We start from the raw sequence: 21,728 nt of genomic DNA on the forward strand, positions 1-21,728 counted from the left end.
GATGTTTGGTCTTGGATTGTCACCTCTACTTGCCTCAGGTCAGGTCAGGGAGCTGGGTACCTTGTTGGTGGGTACCTTGTTGGCGGGGTAGTGCTAGCTGCCCCGGAACGATCTGTATTACGTAACAGTACCTAGGTACCGGTAGGTTAGGTAAGCTAAGCCACTATTCTGACCACTTATCAGGATATATTATTTGCACAGAGGGAAAATAACCTCAACTCTTCTAAACAAGCAAATGTGTTGCTCTTCATATGGTATTGGTGAGCCCAGGTAAGGGCCTCCAGGACAGCCTCTAATGTTGAATTGGTACAAAACCAGCAGAGCACAGCTGCTACCTTAGGAGCACGGGCGAAAGGTATGTATGAGTGCGAGAAGCAGTACACTGGCGCCGACGAGACAATGCAATAGATGGAAGATAGTCGCAGCAAAGAACTGTATTGAGCTTCAACATTTGGTCTATGCTACCGGTACTCCGTATGGAGTGCCCACTGCGCCAGCGTCCGTGCCAAATGACATTAGACCATCACTACCTATGCCAGGCACATTCACTACCTCGACCTCGAAAACAGCTCTGACATAAGCAGTTGATATGTGGACATGCCTCAGTTACATCCCATACTGCGTGGCCTTGGACAAGATGACTACTTTCAGTATATCCATCACCTCTGTTCTTTGTCAAGCCTAAGTAGGCAAATATGCTACCACGCTGTCAGCATGGAAATATCCATTCACTGCTTCTCTTTTCCCAGAGCACATTTCACCACACCTTCCATCACTCTTATCATGCTTTCAGCCCACAGAAATGTTCATACTAGTGATTCTACCTTTTGCAGGTATATCAGGCTACCCTTGTTGAAAGCACATGTTGCCGACTTCTTTACATGCCAACTAGCAAGTCCCCATTGATATTGTGGAACTGTTTGCAATTGGAATGACTTTTTGTATTATTGAAAGTTCCTAGGTATCTGTGAAAGAACTGCAGTCATGCTACTACACAGGTCATGCCAGCTTTCTCTTAACTTCTGAACTTCCTGTGACTGCTCAAGAAAACACCTAGCTGTACAAATATCTCACATATCGCCTGCCCTTCCCTGGGCTTAAAGGTTCGTGGGCCATCGCGTCAAATCTCTCATGTTTGCTTTCTCGGGTAAGCTGCCAACATCATGCCACCATATGTCCCATTCCAGTGTCCAGTCCCAGCGCATGGGCTACATGAATACCAGGGACAGAATCATGTCTGTCGACATCCAGCTCTAAGCCCACTGCCCTCTTCTAAAAGACAGATTGACGATGGTGATGATGATATCCAGTTCATCTCTGAGAAGCCAGTGAAGAGACACAGGTGCAACGAGCAGCGGTCTGTCATTCCTGCGCATCATGTTCCAGATAAGGCTGCTGTGGCAGTGGAAACACCTGGCAGTGAAGTGAAAAATACAGAAAGGCGACTGAGTACAGGAATGGTCAATCTCCCTCACGACATCAGTGCAATGGAACTTGCTTATGCCCTAAAAGGGGTATCGATGCCAGTTCTAGAGAATTTCGCGTTTGACCAGCCTGCTCGCAAACCTCGACCGCTGAGCCCCCCTGAGCTCTCACCAAAACAACTTCCGTTGACAGCCTCTCCAAGTATGCTTAATGTCCGAGACGATCGAGCTGTGGCTGGAATGTCTAGCTTGGAGAAGCATTCAGACTCTCATACACTGTGTGCGAGCTCGAGTCATACTTCTTGCCAAACGGAGACACCGGCAATGGTACCAGATCTCAGGAACATCTTACCTAATGCTCAGCAAACTCATGCTTTGGAAGCGTTTATCCAACTAGGCAGTTGTACTAGCCCAGTCCCTTTCATTCATCCCAACAATGACACGAGCTCTGGATCAAATGCTACACACATGCCCTTCCCCCCTCATGATCTCTCTCCCAAGGCGTTTCGTAACGCACCATGCTGGGAAAATAGCAACTCAACAATGTCCGAAAGGCACTATAAGCACAACATTCCGAACCCTTCTGAGAAGCATCCGTGTCAAGTATGTATCCGGTTGAGAAATCAAACTCAACTCTCACGAGCGCAAGGCCTGCCGATAATAAACTCGGGCCTAGCTCCTCATGTCATACCGCAGCTACAGTGTCACACCGCCTATGGTCAACATCTCCCTCCACATATGGTCACAATGCCCACGAGCAATGTGCATCGATTTGGACCGAATTTCGCGCCCGTGATGACGCCTGTGATGACGCCAGTGAGTAGCAGCGGGTTCGTCTCTATACCGACTCATCCACAGCCTCAACACCTGCCACAACAAGCAGCTTCCCAACAGCAGAAAGTGATCGAGGCTGGAAATCAGTCAGCTCCAGGACATCCCAACATGAAAAAACCATCTCAAACGATAAAGGCGAAGGTTACAGAGACTAGCTCTAATACCTCACCGAAACCCTTGCATCTACCCGCCTCTCTCATTCAGCCCAACTATCGCAAACGTTCGCCCAATCTAATTGTCGACGTAGCTGAGACATGTCAAGAGAAATTTCCATTCGAGGAAGTCGCAAAGCGACACAATGTGACTATAGACAAGGTATTCGACATCTTTGCTGCAATCATTCAAGTGAGTCATCCCTTACGTCCCTTCTCCGATACTGTTAGGAGCGAACTGTCTAGTTCCAGACGATTCTACTCTCATCACTATCTCACACTTTTGGAAGCAAATAATCTTCGTTCAACTACAATGACCGTTATTGACTCCATTATCTATCAATCACAGGTGCCCCTCCTACGATGTCCCAAGGATCGTCGAAGACAGGGGAAGCTTGCCACTGCGCGAATTAAGGAGTACAACAAAGCTAAGAAAGACATTCAAGATTCTAAAAACAGCGGCGCGAGGGCTGAGGGAGCGATTGATTCTACGGAAATTGCCGCAAGGTTAGGGCCAGTGGAGTTTCCAGGATGATGCACACTGTGGACGAAAGTTCACGAACGGGATGAGAGCTGAGGATATTCATAATAGTACGGTCAGGCAATACGTGGCTAGGATGAGAATTTTGTGAGTCTATGGAGGTTAATGAACTTAGTTTATCTGATCTTTAGACCTACTGCTTGTTGAGGGCAGGGCCGCGTGTAAGCTTGGTCTCACCTTTATATTCCGTAATAGACTCGCCTCTGTATTGGTCAGCGATCATGAGCCAAATATCAGGATCGTCATCAAGCTCGACCACGCGGTCTTTACCTTGTCTCTTGATGGATTCCCCAGATTTCGTAGGATGGAAGCCGACCCGAGCTGCTCTTGCTTTGAAAGACCTCTCCGATGAAGAGGAAGAGGACGGCAACGAAAATGGCGATGACGCACGCGCCTTGACTCGCCCTTCACGAAGCTTTTCTTGCAAATGGCTAAGGCCCTCATCCAAGTTTCCCCGACTCTCGCCAGCAGCAGTCCGCCGAGCCGAAGTATTAGCTTTTATCCCCGTCAGCTGAGCCAGGGGCTCTGAGATACACTGCTTTGAATCTTGTTCTCCCTCGAACCCCCTTCCTTTCCCTTTCTTCTGCTTCGCTTCCCATTTTGCGACTTCCTTCTCGCGTTTTTGGCGCAGCTTGAGGAGCAAATATGGGTCGACGTCCTTCAGCTGTTTGCGATACGTAATCAGTGCATAATGGCCGTTGATCAGAACGTATTCTTTCTGAATGACTTCTGTTCCGTCAGGGGTGAGATGCGCTGTGTCGCGGTTGCCAGCGTCGGAATCCGAGTCGGAGTTGGGGTCCCACGGCGCTTTGCAAGAGATCATATTTTGCGTCTGTACTAGATTCTCGTGCATGCTCTTGCTAACTGTGTTGCCCCGGTCCACGAGGTTCTTCACATTAGTGGCGCCTTCTTCAAGTCTCAGCTGCGACATTAGTTCGGCGGTACGTTTCATTAACTTTTGGTCGTAGTCTGAATAGTCAGTGTCGAGGCTCACCATGGAACCTGGAGGACTGGCACACTTCTGCGGCTGGCCGCAGAGCCGTCCTCTTTCTGAGCCTTGACACATGGTGGTGTTCTCTAGGTAACTAGTAATTAGAGCAAATTGTGTCCGTTCGTAGCTTTTAGCCTTGGTGTTCAGTGGACAACGAAGGTAATCTAGAGAGGTATGAATGAGATAGGTTATAAGATATTGTTAGCAACTGCAGAGCCGTTGAATCAACGTCGAGTCTTCATCAAGGATTTATAGAAGTAAGGCATTGTTTATGTCGGCCATTGTGTCAAGGTATCCTTCCAATCACCTGTCTTTTAGCAATTAGATAAACCCCTTTGTCTTCGCATGTGAAATAAAGGGGTGTTGCGCATTGATATGAGGTATGGTATTTTATGCTAGAGCTACAACAACACCCAGATATTGTGTCCAGCATTTTAAGTTGGAGCAAGATGTAAGATATGGCTGATGAACGTAATTCTCTTTCAGGGGGTCCGTCATTTTCATGCTCTCTCAATTCTCGCTTGTGCTGCTTACAACTACATATCAATATAATTGGTATTGAACGGGTTGACAACAAGTGCAGATTGTGTCATCTCGATTGGTCTAGTGGTTAGGATACCTGCTTGTCATGTACAGATCGCAGGTGGCCGGGGTTCGATTCCCCGATCGAGAGCTCTCATTGTTTTCACTTTTTAGTCTTTTCAGCTTCGCTATTATAATGGTGATGATAATTGTCTCTTTAAACTCTTTCTTACATTTATAACCTATAAAAGCTTTAATAAAGATGAAACTGCGACGCTAAGAGCGCAATGTGGTAAATGTCACTTTCCCTAAGGTGGATTAAGTAAATTGTAGCACTCAGACTGTCAATTTATGTTCGTTTAGTCTATATCAGTCTCCGCTACTGTTCTAGATTTCTAAGCATACATTCGAGTAGCTCAAAGGCATTTGGTTAAGTGGCAAACATTAAGCAGTTATGTTCGGGAAGCTACGAAAATAAGCAAGCCTATAATCATGAGCCACTCCTTTACCACCACCTCTATTCTCTAAATTACTTTTCCTCCCACATCTAGAACGTGCCTTGAGTAGATCGGTAGCACTTTCATCGGATAATCATATCCTCACGGTCCTTTCCGGTTCCAATGTAGCTCACCTATATTATATGTATTAGAAACTGCGTGATGAGTGAGGGGTCTATTGATGACGTACCTTGACACTAATCTCTGACTCGATGAGTTCAATGTACTTTTGGGCTTGAGGGGGGAGGTCAGACCATGACCGTAATCCTTGGGTCGAGGACTGCCAGCCTTCGAACTCGATATACTCAGGCGTGCATTTATCGAGCTAGACTAATTAGACGCCTGACATGACTGTATAGGTCGCGATGCTTACATAGTTCAAATCAGCAGGAAAGCTCGTAATCCGTTCTCCATCAGGAGTGATGTAAGCAACAGCGACTTGAATTGTTGGGAATGTGTCCAGTACGTCGACTATGTGACCCAATTAGCCTTGGCATTGGCGATAAGCTATATGAGATTTGACTGTAAGTGCTTACGCTTAGTTAAGTTGAGGGTGGTATAGTCTATAAGAAATGTTCGTTAGTATGTATTACCTGTTGAATGGGAAGATATCAACCGTAAGCCACTCACAGTTCACAGCAGTAGAGTGCTTGAGAACCACAAGATCAAGCCATCCACATCTCCTCCTCCTTCCAGTAGAGACACCCTAGAAACATTTAGCCAAGGCTCAATAACTCTCAAGATATTTATCCAAGGGGCGAGCATACTATCTCTCCACCAATGTCCTGTAGTTTTGTGCCGACATCTCCATGTTGTTCTGTGGGGAAAGGGCCACCGCCTACTCGCGTTGTCTATGGAGCATTGATCTTAGTATGATTTGAGGTTTAGCTAAAATTTTCTTCTTCTCTAACTTACGTATGCTTTGACGACGCCGATAATGTTCCTATGCAGTTCAAGTAAGCCTCACGAGGATAATTATTTAGGTATAGTACCATAAGAGCTGCCCTGTCCAATTGGACGGAGCAGATATGAATTCAGCATACTTGATGTTAAAGGGGCTAATGGTTAGTCCCTGAACGCAGCCACCAATCGAGCAGTTGGAGGATGTAACGAAGGGGTAGCTGCCGTAATCCAAATCAAGCACTAAAACTGGTCAGCCAGATTCTTCTTGCTTGGTGCGCTCTTCTCATACTTAGAGCTTGCGAACCCTCGACGAGAATCGAGCGCTTCTGTTCTTGCGCGACCTTCATGTACTCGACAGCGTCAATGATGTAAGGTCGCAACTTTTCCCTCAAATTCACAAACTTCTGAATTTCTGCCTCAACATCGTATTCCAGAAGATCGCCGTAACGTGCGCGATAAGAGCCGGCCAACGTCCGCAACTTTTCTGCAAAATCATCATGGTAGATGTCGCAAACTCTCAAGCCGTCTCGCGCGGCCTTGGTGCTATAAGAGGGACCAATGCCTCGCTTCGTGGTTCCGATTTGACTCTTGCCTAGCGCCTTTTCGGAAAGTCCGTCGACAGCGGCGTGCAAGGTGAGGTTCAAGTGGCACCTAGAGCTAACATGGATGCGCTTGTGAACGTCGGGTACGCCCTTGGCTTCAAGGTCGGCCAGCTCTCCGAAGAATGCATCGACGTTGAAAACGACACCGGACCCAATCAAGTTGTCGGTTTTAGGGCTGACTAAGCCCGAGGGCAAAAGATGGAAAGAGAATTTCTGGTCACCGGTGCTATTAGAGACCTTTGGTCAGCTGAAGCTGCTATGGACAGGACATGTTAATATCATCGCAATTGGCATACTGGATTGAATGACCGGCGTTATGGCCACCGGCCGCACGCGCGCATATGTCGAATGAGTTGGTTGCCAGGAGATTGTCTGTCAATTTCCCCTTCTGTACATCAACCAGTCAGTCAACTGTACCATACCTCAAGAAAGCTGGGGCAAGTCTGGGCGTGAACCTACGCCTTCGTCTCCTGCACGCGAATTGAGTTATTTTCAGATCCAAGTCAGGGATTATGGCCTCGGCGCCAGCGATCCAATTGACTATTCCTCCATGCTTGATGCTATTATGCGAAAGCAGAGGAAAGGAAAGGCAGAAACTGGATCTAGGTCAAGCCGTGGCAGAAGTGTACTTACCCCATTGGGAGCCGAGAATGATCGAAACCATGTCGCTCAATGATTGCTTCTCAACGATGATGAACCGTCGAATTACCTCTAAACAACTGGAAGAAAAGTCGCAGAGAAGATGACGGTTCGAAGACTGGCCGGCCCCGGAGATGCAAACGCGACACGGTAGCACTGAGTGGGGTTTTGGAGGGGTTTAGAGGGGTTTAGAGGGGCTCACCTTGGTACAGGCCAGCCAGCTGAAGGAGAAAGAGCAGCCCTACTTCGTACCTACAGTGCACCACGGGTATATAACGGCCAATAATAGCTTTTATTCCGGCTAAACTAGGCCAGTGTCAGTGCGTGGTAGGTAGGGAGCCGCATCCACATGTTACGTCGCTGCGTTTCCGAACTAGGTAATTGGGTAATTCTCACTGGTGCGGCTATAAGGAAGCTCTGAAGGCAGGTAACGTAGCCGGTTACTAAAACCCCCCTAATTTCTGTTCTTCACCCACAGCGTACCTACCTTACATGTAATTGCGCCTATTCCTGGCCAGACTCGGTACCTATTTAATCTCAGAATCAATAGAGCAAATATAGCGCCTACATAGGTATCTGTTTCTGGTGGAGCTCTCTGTGACGTCATTTACCCGCTCGCCAAGAGATATCCAAATTGATGCAGTTCTTGTTGTATTGACAGGCGAGACAGGAAATTTTCCAGGTGCCGAGACATCGGCTCAAGGTGGCATAATATTTGACGAGTTTCGACGAGCTAAGCCCTAAAGGGCGGTATTACCTACTTACTCATACCTACGAAGTAGGTACTCAATACCTAGCTGCCGCCTCATCCATGTCAAGCCCAAGCTGTATTTACACGACGGTTCAGAGGCAGTGATTTTTTCAATTCTGACAAGCCTTGATCCCAATATCAACAAAAGTTATTACTGGATACCTAGGACTGCCAAGAGTCTATAAAGGCTCCTGCAAGACCCTTACTCGCGCCAAGACTCATTGATATCCAAGAAATGTCACCCAAGTCAAGCAACCCAGGAATGCTTCTTTCACATTTGATAGACATGATAGGTTCGGCCGGTTTAACCAAACAACATGACCATCTGCAGATGTATGGCAGACTCTAGACAGACCAATGTTGGTTCCACCTTTTCGGTACCTACTATTCTGTATGTACAGTAGAGTGTTTTTGCAGGTTCATAATGAGATTGAACTGAGCAAAAGAATCACGCGTCGTAACGAGTCACGTGTTACTGCCCCTCGTTCAGTGACAATCCTTATCGCTATCAGTCTGCATGTGCTACCTAGTCTACCTACTTATTTGTACATACATGGTGGTGGGGTTATTGGGAATCTATCGAAACCACCGCCCAAAAGAAGGGAGCGCAATCAACTTTGTGAATGAAATTCAGCTTCTCTACCCTCACACTCATTTTCGTTGTGAGACAGTAAAGATGAGGCTCAAGGATGTGCACCGCCTAGAACTGCCGCCAACGGCAGACATGCATGTCCACTTGCGACAAGGCGAGGTCTGTAGTTTGTCCCTTGATTCTCTCTTATACCCCGGTAGTTTGAGCTGACTTCTTGCAGGTTATGAACCTTGTAACTCCCTACATTCGAAGGGGAGGAGTAGACACTGTTTTTGTCATGGCATGTAAAATATAGAAGCGCGTATCTTGTGTAATAGGTGAACTAATGGCTTGTCGATAGCCCAACCTGCAACCCCCCGTCACCAGTGTTGCTGCTGCTTTGGAGTACCAGTCTCAACTGCAAGCCGTCGAGCCTGGAGTCAATTATTTGATGTCTCTCTATGTGCGCTACTTGGAATCCGGCCTCACCATTTCCAATAGACTAACGATGAGCAGCTTCACCCTTCTGTCACTCCTGAAGTAATTGCTGAAGCGGCAAAGGCCGGCATTGCAGGGGTTAAGCTGTACCCCCAGGGTATGTACTAGTCATATATCGCCGTCTGAAACCTCATGTATTAATATAGAGATAGGCGTCACTACAAACTCTGAATCAGGCGTTGCTGGCGACTTCGTTGAGGTCTACGCGCCCACTTTCGCTGCCATGGAGGAACACGACATCGTATTGAATCTACATGGGGAAGTACCTGGAACTGTACCAACCGATGATGTCTCTCTTGAGGAGCTCTTCCTTCCCACTCTAAAGAGGCTAAACGAGAAATTTCCGAAGCTTCGCATCATTCTCGAGGTTGGTCTTTGTTCTGAACTTGTTTTTCCTCTCCCTCATTTTCTCTATGACATTGCTCTAATAGCTATTTTGTAGCACTGCTCCACTGCAGCAGCTGTAGATGCAGTCCAATCTTGTAGCCCAACAGTCGCAGGTAAGTTAATCATACCAACTCCTGACTGTTAAAAAGCTGCCCAATTTCCCTTTTAGACCTGCCCTAATGTATGTGGCGACCCAGGTACGATAACGGCGCATCACTTGTACTTGACAGGCGACATAAGTGAGGTAGACCCGCACGCCTTTTGCAAGCCGATCCCAAAGACGCCCACGGATCGAGATGCTCTCTTGAAGGCTGCCTGCAGCGGAAATCCCAAATTCTTCTTGTCGGTAACATCAATTCACTGCAACCATGTTGTTTATGTAACTAACATTTTTATTGTTCTAGTGGGAGCGACAGTGCGCCCCATCCATTAGCTAACAAGCAAGGCAAGCCTGTGCCAGCAGGTGTTTTCACTCAGCCCTACGCGACACAGCTTGTCTTGCTAGCCCTAGAAGAAGCAACCGAAAAGGGAATTGTTGACGAGAAGGACATTACGCAGGAGAGAATTGGAGGCTTTCTGAGCTTAAACGGTAGGCGGTTTTACAAGCTACCAGAGCCCTCACCTTCGGGTCCACGAATTGTAGTAAAGAAGACAGGCGAAACTATACCAGCAAGTATCCGAAACACCGACGGAACACTAGAGATCGGCATCTCAAAATCTGATGCTACTGTATTCAGCTTGTGCTGGGCTTCTGAATAGACTGCCATCTTGTACTCGGTAGCGACGAGAGAGAAGAAGACAAAGAAAAAGAAGAATCAATCACGGTGTCGCTCACCTCAATAGATGTCTTAGTTCTTCCTTTTAACTATGAAGCTAAAGTAAAGCACGAAGAAGATCGTGAACGACGTCATTTGATAAGGGGCCTTGCCCCACTCTGCGACCCTGACTGCATTAGCTAGGGTGCAGTACTTCATGCTACCTTCTTATCAGCAAACTGCTAGTTGGAAACATCAGGCTCATATAATCAATCACAGGAAGAAGCATTGTGAGGTTAGACTCCTATCTCACGAGAAATATACACCGACAACCGATAGGAAACGGCAAAACAAGCTTCAATCGCATGTCTCGGGTACCAAACATAAAATATTCACAATGGCACACATGACGAACCCTCTCGCGACAGTGGACCAGCTATACAAACGCACATCCTCATTCGGCGCTCTACCGTCTGATCTACAAGATGCAATATTCTTCGCGACGCAGAGCCTAACACAAGCCGCGGGTCTCCTTCTCCGACTTCCACAGTCCGTGACAGCTCGAGCGAACGTCGTGTTAGCGCGCTATTGGCTCGAGGAGCCGCTTCTCGCCAATGAATTCAGCGTACGTTTCCCTCCCGCTTTGCGTGCCATTACGAACGACCATGAAGCAGAGAGGTAGTAAGAGAATAGCCAACTGACCAGCATTTACGAGCTAGGACGTCTCTGCAGCCTCTCTTTTCCTCGTGTCGAAGCTAAGCACACACCCAAGCCGTCCGCGCGACGTGATAAACGTATACACATATCTACTCTCGCCGTCATCACCTCTTTTCCGCTCCCCACCATCTCCCACAGTAGACAAACCAAGCTTCTACATTTCAGACAGCGAATTCGATGCCTGCCGGCGCCGCGTGATGCGCATCGAGGCGCGCATGCTATACGTTCTCGGCTTCGACACGCACGTGGCGCTCCCGCACGGCCTGGCCGTAACGTATCTCCAAGCGCTCGACTTCTGCGGGGACGCCTCGCGGGCCCGGATAACGCGCCGCGTCGTCGCGTATCTGAACACGGCCCTCCTGTCCCCGCAGATGCTCTACCTGACGCATCAGCCCAACGCGCTAGCCGTCGCCGCCATCTACAGCGCCGCGCGGGACGCCGAAATTGGGGCCAAGATGCCCGAGTGCCCGTGGTGGGAGGTCTTCGACGTGGACCGCGAAGAGCTTGGGTTTTTGGTTGTGGGAATGCGCAGTTTAGAGGGCCTTGTGCGGAAGTTGGGGGAAGACTTCGAGGGCTTTGGGAAGGGCGGCATGGTCACAAGAAAAGATATCGCTGTGGAGATGACGAGGCGTGGGTTGAAAGTGAAGAATGGTGCGGGCCCTGTCATGGATGAAATCGATGAGGAGGAAGCTATGATGCGGAGTTTGGACGACAGGGCGGAGAGAATGGAAGCCTGAGTCTAAAGGGAACAACATTCATCAGACGACAAATAAGAGATGGTCATATGCTTCAGAATGGAGCTAAATAACCCCCTTAGAAGCCTTCTTCTAGAAGTAATCTACAAATAGGTAATAATACCTTCCAAGCTTGAACGAATTATTCCCTGCCATTTTTTGCTTGGGTATAGACCTCTCTAACTGTCTCTTTATTAGCTGAGGTCCTCAAGAATTTCGCTTTAATCTAAGCCTTTCATCATTCCCAGGACGTCTTTTGAAACACCGTTCTTAGATGCCGGGTTTCTTTCTACAATAATCAGACACGACCTCTCACGATGTGTTGTTTGAGCTATTTCAATCTCCCCGCCAAGCTAGTAACCCACAAAGCCCATTTAGCATCTCTATTTCAAACGTTTCGCAGTGTGAGATGAACTCTGCCGTGGCTTTATCAAGGATATTGAGCTCGTCAGCTTGCCGTTGCTGACGTAGAGCCTCAGATTTAATCTCATCGTTCGTGGTACAGTCTCTGTATTTTTGGTTCAGCTTGTCCAGCTCCATGTTTGAGTTCCCTAGGACAGACAGCTTCTTTGCGTCGAGACAAATAGGGATCCACTGGAAGGTTGACTTTGCCGTCAGGAGTAGGACTACGCCCTTGGTGTCTTTTATCGCTCGTAGAAAGACGGCGGACTGGTCTATTAGCTCGATGAGCTTAGGAAATTGAACTAAAGAGGCTAGTCAGCTATTTTTCTGTGTCAAGCTTTGAGTGAGTTGCGTTGTGCTATGCCGTTGTGAATGTGGCATGGATAGCTGAATGTCACACTCGATATGAGCCAGAATAGAGCACAAGTGATCCGCATGGTTACGTACTCTCGTCCGAGTCTTTTGAAATAATCCCTCGGCACTGCTGATACGTCTCCACCAGACTACCATTCACAATGCTCAAATCCATGGCATCTAATGGCACATTGTATCTTTTATAAGCATGGCTGTTTTCTGGGCCCTTGATGCCGATATCCGCAAGCACCTCATATAAGTCCATGTGAGGACACCACTTGTTGAGCCATCGGCACGCAGCTTCATCCACGAGCTGTAGGACAACTTCTGCTGCAAAATGAAGCGTACTTGAATTGATGTGACCTTGCAGCTTCCTGTCTGGATTTTCTTTATAAAGGCTTTCTAATGATCGTTGGCCGTGTTGCGTAATCTTGACCATCTCTACATCCATCTGAACCCAGAGAGGCGTACCGGAAATATTACGTGGCGGACTGGGCACACCGAACCGAGACGGATGTTTTTCTGGAAATTTAGCAATTACACCTGGGCAATCGTTCCCAGACCAGATTGGTTGACGCGGCACTTGGTGAGCCTTGGGCGAAATCAACACAGGAAGGGTAGCTCCGTTTTGCTTGTTTTTGTCGGCAAATGAACCCTGATTATTGGAAGGCGATCCTATGTTTCCAAATTGAATCATTTTCGTGCAATGGGCGTATTGTCCCCAGCTTGCTCTTCCCCCCTGTGGCTTTTCCTGGGTGTTGGCCTCCATTTTGGGGAGGTTTGGCTCAAGTGTGGGCTCGGGTGACAGCAAACTTTCTCGTTTTCTCTGTATAATTTAACTTGAACGTTAGATGTGAGCCAGGATCAAAAAGTCGAGGGTTCGAAGCGTAGTAACTCGGGCGCCAAAGGTAAAGAGACGACGAATAAGACAGACCTGGATAGAATGCTTATGGCTGTCTTGTTCCAGTGGCAACTCCTTCTCCTTGCCCACTATCCCGCGCCTCGATCGTCTTCCTCTCGCCATAGCTCTTTCTATCTTTGGCGTCTAGTGCCCACAGATGGTTGTGTAGAAGGAAAGAACTGAAGGAATGAAGGGACTGAATAATTGGAAAGTGCAACAACACCCTTGGTAGCTTCCAAAGTTGGCTTTGGCCGGGTATGTATAGATTTCAGAGGGTGATGATAGGTATGCACTTCTTGAATGGAAAGAGAGTGTTTGTCTTTTGTCAGCTGGGAGTGACAGCCTAGCTTTTAACAATGATTATTAAATTTCTTTGGTTACCTACCACCTACGCGCGCGCGCATATCCAGAAGGAGTCGACAGCCCAAAACAACTCCACGTTCAAAGGATAATACCTACATAATACATAAGGTACCACAGTACCTCCCCAGCACAACAACGCCATCCACTTATCTTCGAGGTCAGCAGTGATATGCTGGCTATCTGGGTACATTGGTAGCGTTATCCTCCCTCCCGGGTACATTATCATACAACACGTGTACCTACGCCGTACTTAATGGTGCCACAGTACTTCACACCAAATCATCTCCCTAGGTACAGTATTATCAAACTCCAGAACTACCAGGAGGAATGAGTGGTAGTTATAGCAAGATAGTAGAAGACGTTAATTCCTTTAGATGGGCCTGAATCTTGGGAAGACAGCCATCGGAACTTACAGGTTCATGAAACTGCCATGTCCGGCTTCTATATTCGAGGATATTCTTAAATACAATACTACAATAATTCATGTTCCCTCACTACATCGCTGATACAACTAATGATTAAGTACATTCCGATGGGAATTAAGAGACCTTAAGAAAACTCGTGAGGCATATATGCTTATGAACGTAGTTATTGATTCCGCGGGAGATTTGAAACCCAATACCCATCATCTAAATAAAGGGATATACAAATAGATGCGCAGAAGTAACGGCGGTGTAAGGTACAGGATCGTGTAGATGCCCACTTGTTACATCAGGATATCTCTTCAACAATCTTTGAAAGACAATCGCCAGAAACGCCGAGCCATTCCACCTAGCCACCCAGGTTAACTATATCTATCCACCCCATGCCATGCCAACGCCGATTACCTACCCAAATGACTACGTTCCCTTTCCATGCAGAATATCTAGTTGTCAAGTAGCTGGCCTACATCTTGCAGACGTATATTTTCCATTGGGGGAGGCTGACCCCCTCGATCTATGCGACCCCAGCCCGCACCCCAGCGAGGAGGCGTGATCGCGGTCTCGTTGATTGATGAGTCGGCTATAAAGGTAGTTGAACTCGTGCTATTGGGGCGCCTTCTATTCACATCTTCACGACCCCATCTCCAGAAATGCCGTTTCCTAGCTTCGGCATTTTCGGCAATGAGTTCCGGACTTGTCATGATTCCCACTCGCCCACCACGGCCAAAACTGCCTTGGGATGACTGAGGGTACATGAAGCCTGCTGGACGGCCGCCATTGAACGGATTCCACCACTTTCTAGGTATCTCAACGATGCTGCCGTTGCGGCCAGAGTTATAGGATGTCGATCGCTCACCAGCAAGCTCCTCCAAAGTGTAGCCCTTTGTCTCCGGGACTAGGAAGGACACGATAAGCCCCAGCAGCATGAAAAGTGCAAAGATTTGCATAAGCTTATCTATCCACGGCTGACATTGAGTGCCTTTGCATGTCGGCGGCGCGCCCTTTTTAAGAAGAGGGATCGAGATAACTTGAGCGAGGATAGCACCCACCTTACCCATAGCGGCAGAGATACCGTGGCCTGTCGATCGGTAGCGTGTTGGGTAGCATTCCCCTGGAATGATAAACGTGGTAGTGTTAGGGCCAAAGTTGAAGAAATAATTAGCAACCACGTAGAGGGCCAGCAGCGATCCTTTGTTCAGCTGGTAATAGCAGAAGCCAAGTACGCTAAAGATGATAGTAAGTATAGAGAAACCGAGTATTTGAAGTGGCTTGCGTCCAATGGTATCAATCAGGAAAATAGACGTCCAGTAGCCAGGCAGCGATCCCGCCACAATCAAGATGATAGTGCCAACGGCGCTATTGTGCAATATAGCGTGTAATGAGTTGCCATCCGCATAGCCTATAGCTGAAAGAATAACCTGATTATTTAAACCGAGACCATAGAAGGCAAAGTCCTAATGATTTTGTCAGGTAACAAGATCTCCCAGGGGTAGATAGTTTCTTACCAAGAAGAACCACGAAAGCGTGGTTCCGATTAACACTTTGCCGTTCTTCCACTGGCTGAAGTATCCATATGCATCCCTCCATGACGCCGCAGGAATTGCCAGGGCAGGAGCAGCGACTTTCTTCATTCGCGCTTGCTTGATTTCGTCAACTTCGCCCTCGGATTGGTTAGCCATGTACGCCTTGATGTCTGCAGCCGCCTTTTCGACATCCTTTGCGACCTCGAACGTACTAGAACACTTGGAGTCAGCTAAAGCGGCTCCGAGTGCAGTCGGCACGTGCCTCAACAGCATCGAAGATTCGAGACAGCAGCTGGGATAAAGCCTTCGTCTTCCAAGTGTTACCCGAATCAAAATGTAACCAAAAAAAAGGGGGGGGGGAGGGGGCGGGGGCGAGGGAAGAGTAATCGAATAATTGCATACTATCTCGGGGTTTCTGGAATAGTAATACGATAATCTGCCATATTAAAAATGTGTTAGTCCAGTCCCTTATTACATACTTTTTAGAATTACACAGATAATCATGATCGCATTCCAGGATCAAAGGTTCACATACTGTGGCAACTGTTAGCTCTCGAAAATAACATAAATTTCTACTAACTCCAGGCCTTAAAACCGCTACAGAAAGGTTTGATACGTACCACAAAGCAAAGACAGCCGGAATGGCGCCCACACCGATGATGATACGCCAGCAGCGGTCTGCAGCTGTTTGGCAATCGTAATCGCACTGGTCTACGCTCGCGGCAGTTTGGAAAATTGGTGCAAACGAGGCTGTCACGATGAGGGCGACAATTGCAGCGGCGAGCTGGCCGATGCCTTGCATAGAAAACACAGCTGCCATCATCGCGCCTCGCCATCTTGTAGGCGCAAACTCTGATGTGATGACCGAACTGAGGGGGTAGTCGCCTCCGATTCCAATACTAATGTCACCGTCAGCTTGCGCGGTGGTGGGTTGGGTGTGTGATGTTTACCCCATCATAACTCGCCAAAATGTCAATATCCCTGTGAAGCTCACAGCTTGGCTAGCGGCAATGAGACAGCAGGACAGGGTCGAAACAAGGATGATACCTAGTTCGACTCCGTACATCTTCCGTCGACCATATTTATCAGCGAGCCAACCAAACACGAGCTGTCCGATGACAATGCCAGCACTGGTCGACGTCTTCAGCGTTTGGCTCACAGATGTCGGTAGGACGCCATGATTACCACCATATCCATGAACTGCGTCGTTGGGTGGTCCCTGCCAGAAAACCACCCCTAATAATAAAGTCACAAGGTTGATAGCGAAGATATCGTATGAATCCAGAAAGAATCCTACGCCGGCAACTAGTACAGCCCTAACGTGATATAACCCGAAGGGTATCTTATCAATCTCCGATAAAGCCAAGCGTCTTCTCAAGTTCGGATCCTGAATGTGGCTAAAATCGTTGAAGAAGTTGTGAAAAGCGCGGTTCCCCCCATATGTACGTTCGTATGTCAGGGGGCTCATAGGCTCCGGTAACATTTCCATGGCCAGGAAGCCGATTCGGCGCTTTGGCGTTTGTTGAATCTCGTGGTATTGAAGGGGTGTAGGTGAAATCGAAGTAGTGCCACGGCCATTCCCCAAGGTATCTAGCATCCAACCAAATCATGCGATATTCATGGCGCACAGTATACACTTTGTAGTCAAGTGACAAGCTATATGATATTCCAATCAAATAGGTCGATACACCTACAACACCTTAAGGTGTCATGGCGCCAGTTTGTTGTTGCTGTTAGGACAAACTTCAGTGGCCTTCTAAGATGTGATTAGGCGTAGTATAGAAGAAGTAAGAAGGAAAGAAGAATAAGGGTATCCGCAACTTTGGAGAAACTTAAGCCTTGTAGTCCGGGACGGGCGGAGACCACTGCAAGTGCATCCTTTGTAGGTACCTACCTAGCGCGTATCGATCTCACATAAAGACTCGCACAATGCGATGACCCAAGCGTGCGGGTTTACGCTGGCTTACTTAACAGGGCATGGTAAGCTTCTGGAGGATAAAGCGGCCTGGAGGCCTAGCCAATGGTGTAGCGCAAACGTGATGGAATGTGCAATACATCACAGGTCTCAACGCCTCCCGGTCCCTGTCCCTGCGTGTAATCCCGACCGACCCTGGCGAGATTTGGCTTACTTACGGTACATGTAAGATGTAAGTATAAGTATGTACTTCGTATGTTGAACGGCTGGCTCTAGATACGATGTTGCGTACAACCACCCAGCCCAGTTCAGTGGCGCGTATTGTACCGTAGATACGTCCATTTTGTGCCCACCTTCGGCAACGTGTCCCAGCCATAGGTTCGCGCTGAGCGGGCGTCTGGTGTGCCCGTGGTAATTATCGCCGCAGTGAACTCCAGCGCTCATAGCACCATGCATCGACTAGCCCACGCTTTGGAAACATCGTAAGACGTGCTTAGTGTTACAGCGCAGGATTGCTTACACTACCACTGCAGCGACCCGAAGCGTAGTCCTGTGGGAGAAGGCCTTTGCACACCGAACACCCGCAATAGAAGTGTAGCGGCCAGGGTATCTGCTTCAAGATACATGTCTGAAGAGACAGCGTTAAAGCCTGTTTACCGAGTAACCAGCTACTTGGTACTAAACTACACAATCTATACCTGACACTACGAGCCAATGTATATAGTTAAGTATTATAGTAACTAACTAGTAGCCGTGGGGGTCATGCAAAAAGCACCGAGGTATTCGTTAGGTAAAGTTTCGGGAGTACTCACGGTGGAATGGTGTAGCCGCATGGAGGCATTGGTGAATAATTACCTAAAACATAAGCCTTCGGCGCTAATATTTTGGAACGTTTCTAGCGATTCTAGAAGCTGAGCTGCCACGTTTTGTCATTGCTGGGAGTACTTACCTTGTGCATAGATGACATGGTACCTAAGGGGTTGCCTACCCTTCACCACCTACTTCTACATACTTAAGTAGTAGTATCATAGGTAGGTAGTATGTGTATATTCTTAAGTAGGTAGGTACCTATTTACCACAGATCTGCACAGACCTAGTCTCAAGCCGGATTCAGATCCGAATATTCGGTTTGCAAGCGGAGTTGGATCAATTTAGGGCGGATATTCTTAGTAGTCGTAGGTATGAAATTGAGAGTCAACAAGCATTTGGAAGCTGCTGACCAGGGCAAGGGCCATAGTTTTAAGGCAGGCTGAGATCTCCATAGCTACATCCAATTAGAATTCCATACTACAAAACGTGTCTAAGGCACCCATGGATGAAATAGGTAAGAACTAACTGACTACCTACCTACATATGTATACATACCGGTATCTACCTACCTCCTTATGTAGTTCATACATATTCAAGTATTTTAAACCGCCCCAATCAGTAGGATTGATCGAACGCCCTTCAAGCTGTGAAAAGCTCGGATACCAACAGAGAAGTTGAAGTACGTGCATCAGTTATATGAAATTTTGATTATTATTATGAATACAAGGCAGGTACTTGGTTCTATGAGTATGTTAGCCGAGAAAGCCCCGCTCACCTGATTTGCTTTAGCCATCTGTGCATGCATGCACTCTTGGAAAACTTCTGGAAACTGAAGAACCAGACATACCGTTCCATTGGACAACTGCAAAAGTAACTTGACAATACAGTACAATATACGGCAGTATGGATCAAACCAGTCAAAACAGCCTCACTATACTAGGGTATTAATCAAGAAGCGCTACGATGTACAATGTTGAGATGAATGTGGCTTTTTCTTTCACTCTTTAGCAAGCAGCAATATCGATACCTAGGAGGCTATGCTATCACTGAGCTTATCCGAAGTTCTCTGTCGTCATATAATGCGTCGAAACCGTGTTAGTGTCCTAATAGATTACCATGCAGTTATGTCCTCAACCTCTGCTTCCCCGAAAGTGCTGGACTTCAGGATTTGTCCAACACTTGCAGCCTCGACATGGTCGCCGCCTTTGCTCGTGATGTCTGGCAACAGCTCGTTCAAGAACTCAAGTGTGTATCTGTTGACCTGCTCAAATTGAAGCAGAAACGCATCATGACCTTCTTGGCTATCTATCTTCTCCAACCTCGCATTCTTGATATGCTTTGCCAGTTCTTCTTGCTCGGCAAAGGTGAAAAGCCCATCGCTTTCAATTCCCAGAACCAGCGTCGGCTGCTCAATTAGGGTTAGCGCTTCCCCTATGCTCTCAGCCCTATACCGAGAAACGTCATGTGTGTCGAGCTTCCTCGTGATAGCAATGTAACAATTGCTATCAAAACGTTTCACAAACTTCTCTCCTTGGTATCGTAAATAAGACTGGGCTGAAAAATATGTCGAAGAAGGGAGAGAATCTCCTCCAGTCAAGCTGTCTGTTTTGGGACCTGAGAACTGTGGATCTAAGGACCGGACACCAGTACCGTTCGAATCAGACGGTTGGGGCGTGTTGGTTCGGCTAGCATTAGCTGAGAGCCTCTTTGTTTTATGTCCATCGTTGTGAATCTGGAAATGAGCCTCGGATGGCGTGGCTGGAGGCGGCGTTTCAAGGATTGTTTGGCGTCTGGCTGGGTTCGGGATGTTTCGCCCAAATCGAGCCTCGAATGAGTTCCGGCTTCGGTATGTAAGAAGAGCTGCCATTCGAGCAGCTCCTAAACCAGTGGCAGGTGGGTCTGAGAATGAATAGTATCCATCCTCATATTTCGGATCGGCATATATGCTTTGACGCTGAGCTTCACCCCAGCTAATCCCCCATGCACTATGTTGACTTGAGGTCGCGATGGGTACAATGCACCTGACGTAATCCTTGCCAAAGTATGCCCATTCGAGAACAAGCATACCTCCCATAGAGCCACCTATAACCGCGGCTATCTGCCGCACACCTAAGTCGTCGAGAAGTAGTTTATGTAGACTAGGTCATGTTAACCAGGACTCTCTAACACTCGGTTTGAATGACAGGAACTTACTTAACATCATCACGAATGGTGGTCAGGGGAAACTCAGGGCCGTAATTTCCTTTTTCCGGATCTCCATCTTTAGCGGTGACTGGGCTCGCAGTGCCGTACGGACTGCCGAGGCTGTTCATACACACGATGAAAAATCTTGACGTGTCAAAAACACGGCCAGGACCGCCCATAAGTGGCCCCCACCAGTCGCTCACATCGGCCGAGCCAGTCAGAGCGTGGCAGATCACCATGACATTATCTGCATTGGCAGATAGTTTCCCACGCGTTGTGTAGGCCAATGGCACATTGTGCAACGTAACGCCTGATTCAAGTGTGAAGCTAGGTATGACGGCAATCTGCTGCTCCGGGATCAGAGATGCGAAGGGATTCTCCGGTTGCTGCGTGATCCTAGCTTTGGAACAGTGAGTTATTTGTGCTCAATATGATTCTTCATGTCGGATAGGGGGTGGACTATGGTTTGGGGTCTACGAATCTCCTGGACTCACTATACTTTGGCTTAGAGCCATTTTGGTTGCTGTTTTGAGCGGCCATTACAATGATGCAAAGAGTATGAGGATGTGATCTAGCCGCTGGAGCTTTTCGCGATGGGCTGCAGCGATAAGCTATAGAGCTGAAATGAAGCAGTTTCTATGACATGAACTGCTGGCTTCATATAGGATAGATAAATACTTGGCGTAGGTGAATGCGGTATGGCACGGTGTATTCTCGGGCTTCGAGACGTGCTTCGTTCTTTGAACAAACAGCCCGGCTTCTGTTCAATGGCGCAGTGTTCAAACCCCTAGAATCCCGATAATTTCAACATTACACAATCGCTTTTAAGTATCCGCGTCCATGTACGTTTCACTACTACTAGGAGGTGGTTATGACTCTACTCACCAGCCATGACTACTGAGAAAGGAGCATCCAACCAACACTAACAAGAGATTTCGGCTTACATAATGAGTTAAGAGCCCGTTACCGGCTCCTTATCTCCAGTGCCACACCCCAGAGCTACACCTTATTACCTCATTGCACGCACCTTAGGGACTTGGAACCAAGCCACGAATGATGTCCCATATCTATACCTACCTATGTATACGCATCACCAATTGGAGTGAGTCATAATACATGCTTCGTAGGTGCCAGTACTAGACAGTACCTTAGGTAGTAGTAGATAAGGTATCGTACCTACCAAGTACAGTAATTATTCCAAGTACCTATCCATAGATGCTACCTAAGTAAGTATATAGTAGGTACCTACTAGCTACATCTATATATGCATTCAACCTTGATAGAGCTCAAAGGTACCCATCTAGGGTTAGTGCATACACGCCCGTAGTGTAATACC

General features: G+C 47.7%; 8 protein-coding genes and 1 non-coding gene across 9 annotated transcripts; 4 read left to right on the forward strand and 5 right to left on the reverse strand.

Annotated features, from left to right (window-relative positions):
• The first annotated feature begins 1,035 nt into the window (after positions 1–1,035).
• Positions 1,036–3,015, forward strand: F5B22DRAFT_358302 (uncharacterized protein). Its single transcript, XM_047971041.1, has 2 exons — positions 1,036–2,603; positions 2,760–3,015. The coding sequence occupies exons 1-2, from the start codon at positions 1,164–1,166 to the stop codon at positions 2,943–2,945; spliced, it is 1,626 nt and encodes a 541-aa protein (XP_047828235.1). The 5' UTR covers positions 1,036–1,163; the 3' UTR covers positions 2,946–3,015.
• F5B22DRAFT_358293 (uncharacterized protein) lies at positions 2,955–4,184 on the reverse strand. Its single transcript, XM_047971040.1, has one exon. It carries the CDS (start codon positions 4,015–4,017, stop codon positions 3,085–3,087), a length of 933 nt encoding a protein of 310 aa, XP_047828236.1. The 5' UTR covers positions 4,018–4,184; the 3' UTR covers positions 2,955–3,084.
• A 350-nt stretch (positions 4,185–4,534) lies between these two features.
• On the forward strand, positions 4,535–4,615 carry F5B22DRAFT_t146. Its single transcript has one exon. It is a non-coding gene; the product is annotated as a tRNA-Asp (tRNA).
• Positions 4,616–4,751: 136 nt separating this feature from the next.
• On the reverse strand, positions 4,752–7,614 carry F5B22DRAFT_617329 (adenylosuccinate synthetase). The gene is made up of 13 exons (XM_047975621.1): positions 7,502–7,614; positions 7,100–7,411; positions 6,926–6,936; positions 6,763–6,854; positions 6,154–6,692; positions 6,005–6,104; positions 5,877–5,904; positions 5,729–5,812; positions 5,592–5,667; positions 5,498–5,524; positions 5,335–5,432; positions 5,152–5,286; positions 4,752–5,095 (listed from the first exon to the last, which is right to left on the reverse strand). The coding sequence occupies exons 2-13, from the start codon at positions 7,128–7,130 to the stop codon at positions 5,045–5,047; spliced, it is 1,272 nt and encodes a 423-aa protein (XP_047828237.1). The 5' UTR covers positions 7,131–7,411; positions 7,502–7,614; the 3' UTR covers positions 4,752–5,044.
• Positions 7,615–8,349: 735 nt separating this feature from the next.
• Positions 8,350–10,286, forward strand: F5B22DRAFT_617337 (Dihydroorotase). Its single transcript, XM_047975622.1, has 8 exons — positions 8,350–8,607; positions 8,669–8,728; positions 8,789–8,890; positions 8,944–9,022; positions 9,078–9,292; positions 9,368–9,425; positions 9,510–9,654; positions 9,717–10,286. The coding sequence occupies exons 1-8, from the start codon at positions 8,374–8,376 to the stop codon at positions 10,069–10,071; spliced, it is 1,248 nt and encodes a 415-aa protein (XP_047828238.1). The 5' UTR covers positions 8,350–8,373; the 3' UTR covers positions 10,072–10,286.
• Positions 10,287–10,299: 13 nt separating this feature from the next.
• On the forward strand, positions 10,300–11,688 carry F5B22DRAFT_358417 (cyclin). The gene is made up of 2 exons (XM_047971043.1): positions 10,300–10,692; positions 10,787–11,688. The coding sequence occupies exons 1-2, from the start codon at positions 10,465–10,467 to the stop codon at positions 11,519–11,521; spliced, it is 963 nt and encodes a 320-aa protein (XP_047828239.1). The 5' UTR covers positions 10,300–10,464; the 3' UTR covers positions 11,522–11,688.
• A 166-nt stretch (positions 11,689–11,854) lies between these two features.
• F5B22DRAFT_649112 (uncharacterized protein) lies at positions 11,855–13,043 on the reverse strand (the record flags this gene model as incomplete). Its single annotated transcript, XM_047979126.1, has 2 exons — positions 11,855–12,222; positions 12,368–13,043. The coding sequence occupies 2 exons, from the start codon at positions 13,041–13,043 to the stop codon at positions 11,855–11,857; spliced, it is 1,044 nt and encodes a 347-aa protein (XP_047828240.1).
• A 1,360-nt stretch (positions 13,044–14,403) lies between these two features.
• On the reverse strand, positions 14,404–16,972 carry F5B22DRAFT_638102 (major facilitator superfamily domain-containing protein; the record flags this gene model as incomplete). Its single annotated transcript, XM_047977540.1, has 5 exons — positions 14,404–15,414; positions 15,466–15,694; positions 15,886–15,919; positions 16,138–16,382; positions 16,434–16,972. The coding sequence occupies 5 exons, from the start codon at positions 16,970–16,972 to the stop codon at positions 14,404–14,406; spliced, it is 2,058 nt and encodes a 685-aa protein (XP_047828241.1).
• A 1,965-nt stretch (positions 16,973–18,937) lies between these two features.
• On the reverse strand, positions 18,938–21,307 carry F5B22DRAFT_617346 (homoserine O-acetyltransferase). Its single transcript, XM_047975623.1, has 3 exons — positions 20,887–21,307; positions 20,402–20,792; positions 18,938–20,346 (listed from the first exon to the last, which is right to left on the reverse strand). Exons 1-3 carry the CDS (start codon positions 20,930–20,932, stop codon positions 19,320–19,322), a joined length of 1,464 nt encoding a protein of 487 aa, XP_047828242.1. The 5' UTR covers positions 20,933–21,307; the 3' UTR covers positions 18,938–19,319.
• Positions 21,308–21,728: the final 421 nt, after the last annotated feature.

Source organism: Xylaria bambusicola (genome assembly GCF_022495145.1).
Source record: "Xylaria bambusicola strain CBS 139988 unplaced genomic scaffold F5B22scaffold_40, whole genome shotgun sequence".
Taxonomy (NCBI): domain Eukaryota; kingdom Fungi; phylum Ascomycota; class Sordariomycetes; order Xylariales; family Xylariaceae; genus Xylaria; species Xylaria bambusicola.

Excerpts from the sequence above, each read along its gene's own strand:
- F5B22DRAFT_358302 (XM_047971041.1), top strand. The coding sequence starts at position 1,164 with ATGCCACCATATGTCCCATTCCAGTGTCCAGTCCCAGCGCATGGGCTA. Across the intron at positions 2,604-2,759 it reads TCTTTGCTGCAATCATTCAA|GTGCCCCTCCTACGATGTCC; the intron begins GTGAGTCATCCC and ends TATCAATCACAG.
- F5B22DRAFT_358293 (XM_047971040.1), bottom strand. The coding sequence starts at position 4,017 with ATGTGTCAAGGCTCAGAAAGAGGACGGCTCTGCGGCCAGCCGCAGAAG.
- F5B22DRAFT_617329 (XM_047975621.1), bottom strand. The coding sequence starts at position 7,130 with ATGGTTTCGATCATTCTCGGCTCCCAATGGG. Across the intron at positions 5,668-5,728 it reads AGGACATTGGTGGAGAGATA|GGTGTCTCTACTGGAAGGAG; the intron begins GTATGCTCGCCC and ends AAATGTTTCTAG. Across the intron at positions 5,433-5,497 it reads CACCCTCAACTTAACTAAGC|TCGACGTACTGGACACATTC; the intron begins GTAAGCACTTAC and ends TGGGTCACATAG.
- F5B22DRAFT_617337 (XM_047975622.1), top strand. The coding sequence starts at position 8,374 with ATGTGCTACCTAGTCTACCTACTTATTTGTACATACATGGTGGTGGGG. Across the intron at positions 8,729-8,788 it reads TAGACACTGTTTTTGTCATG|CCCAACCTGCAACCCCCCGT; the intron begins GCATGTAAAATA and ends GCTTGTCGATAG. Across the intron at positions 9,293-9,367 it reads AGCTTCGCATCATTCTCGAG|CACTGCTCCACTGCAGCAGC; the intron begins GTTGGTCTTTGT and ends GCTATTTTGTAG.
- F5B22DRAFT_358417 (XM_047971043.1), top strand. The coding sequence starts at position 10,465 with ATGGCACACATGACGAACCCTCTCGCGACAGTGGACCAGCTATACAAA. Across the intron at positions 10,693-10,786 it reads TTCTCGCCAATGAATTCAGC|GACGTCTCTGCAGCCTCTCT; the intron begins GTACGTTTCCCT and ends TTTACGAGCTAG.
- F5B22DRAFT_617346 (XM_047975623.1), bottom strand. The coding sequence starts at position 20,932 with ATGGCCGCTCAAAACAGCAACCAAAATGGCTCTAAGCCAAAGTATA. Across the intron at positions 20,793-20,886 it reads TGGCTCTAAGCCAAAGTATA|CTAGGATCACGCAGCAACCG; the intron begins GTGAGTCCAGGA and ends ACTGTTCCAAAG. Across the intron at positions 20,347-20,401 it reads ACCATTCGTGATGATGTTAA|TCTACATAAACTACTTCTCG; the intron begins GTAAGTTCCTGT and ends AACATGACCTAG.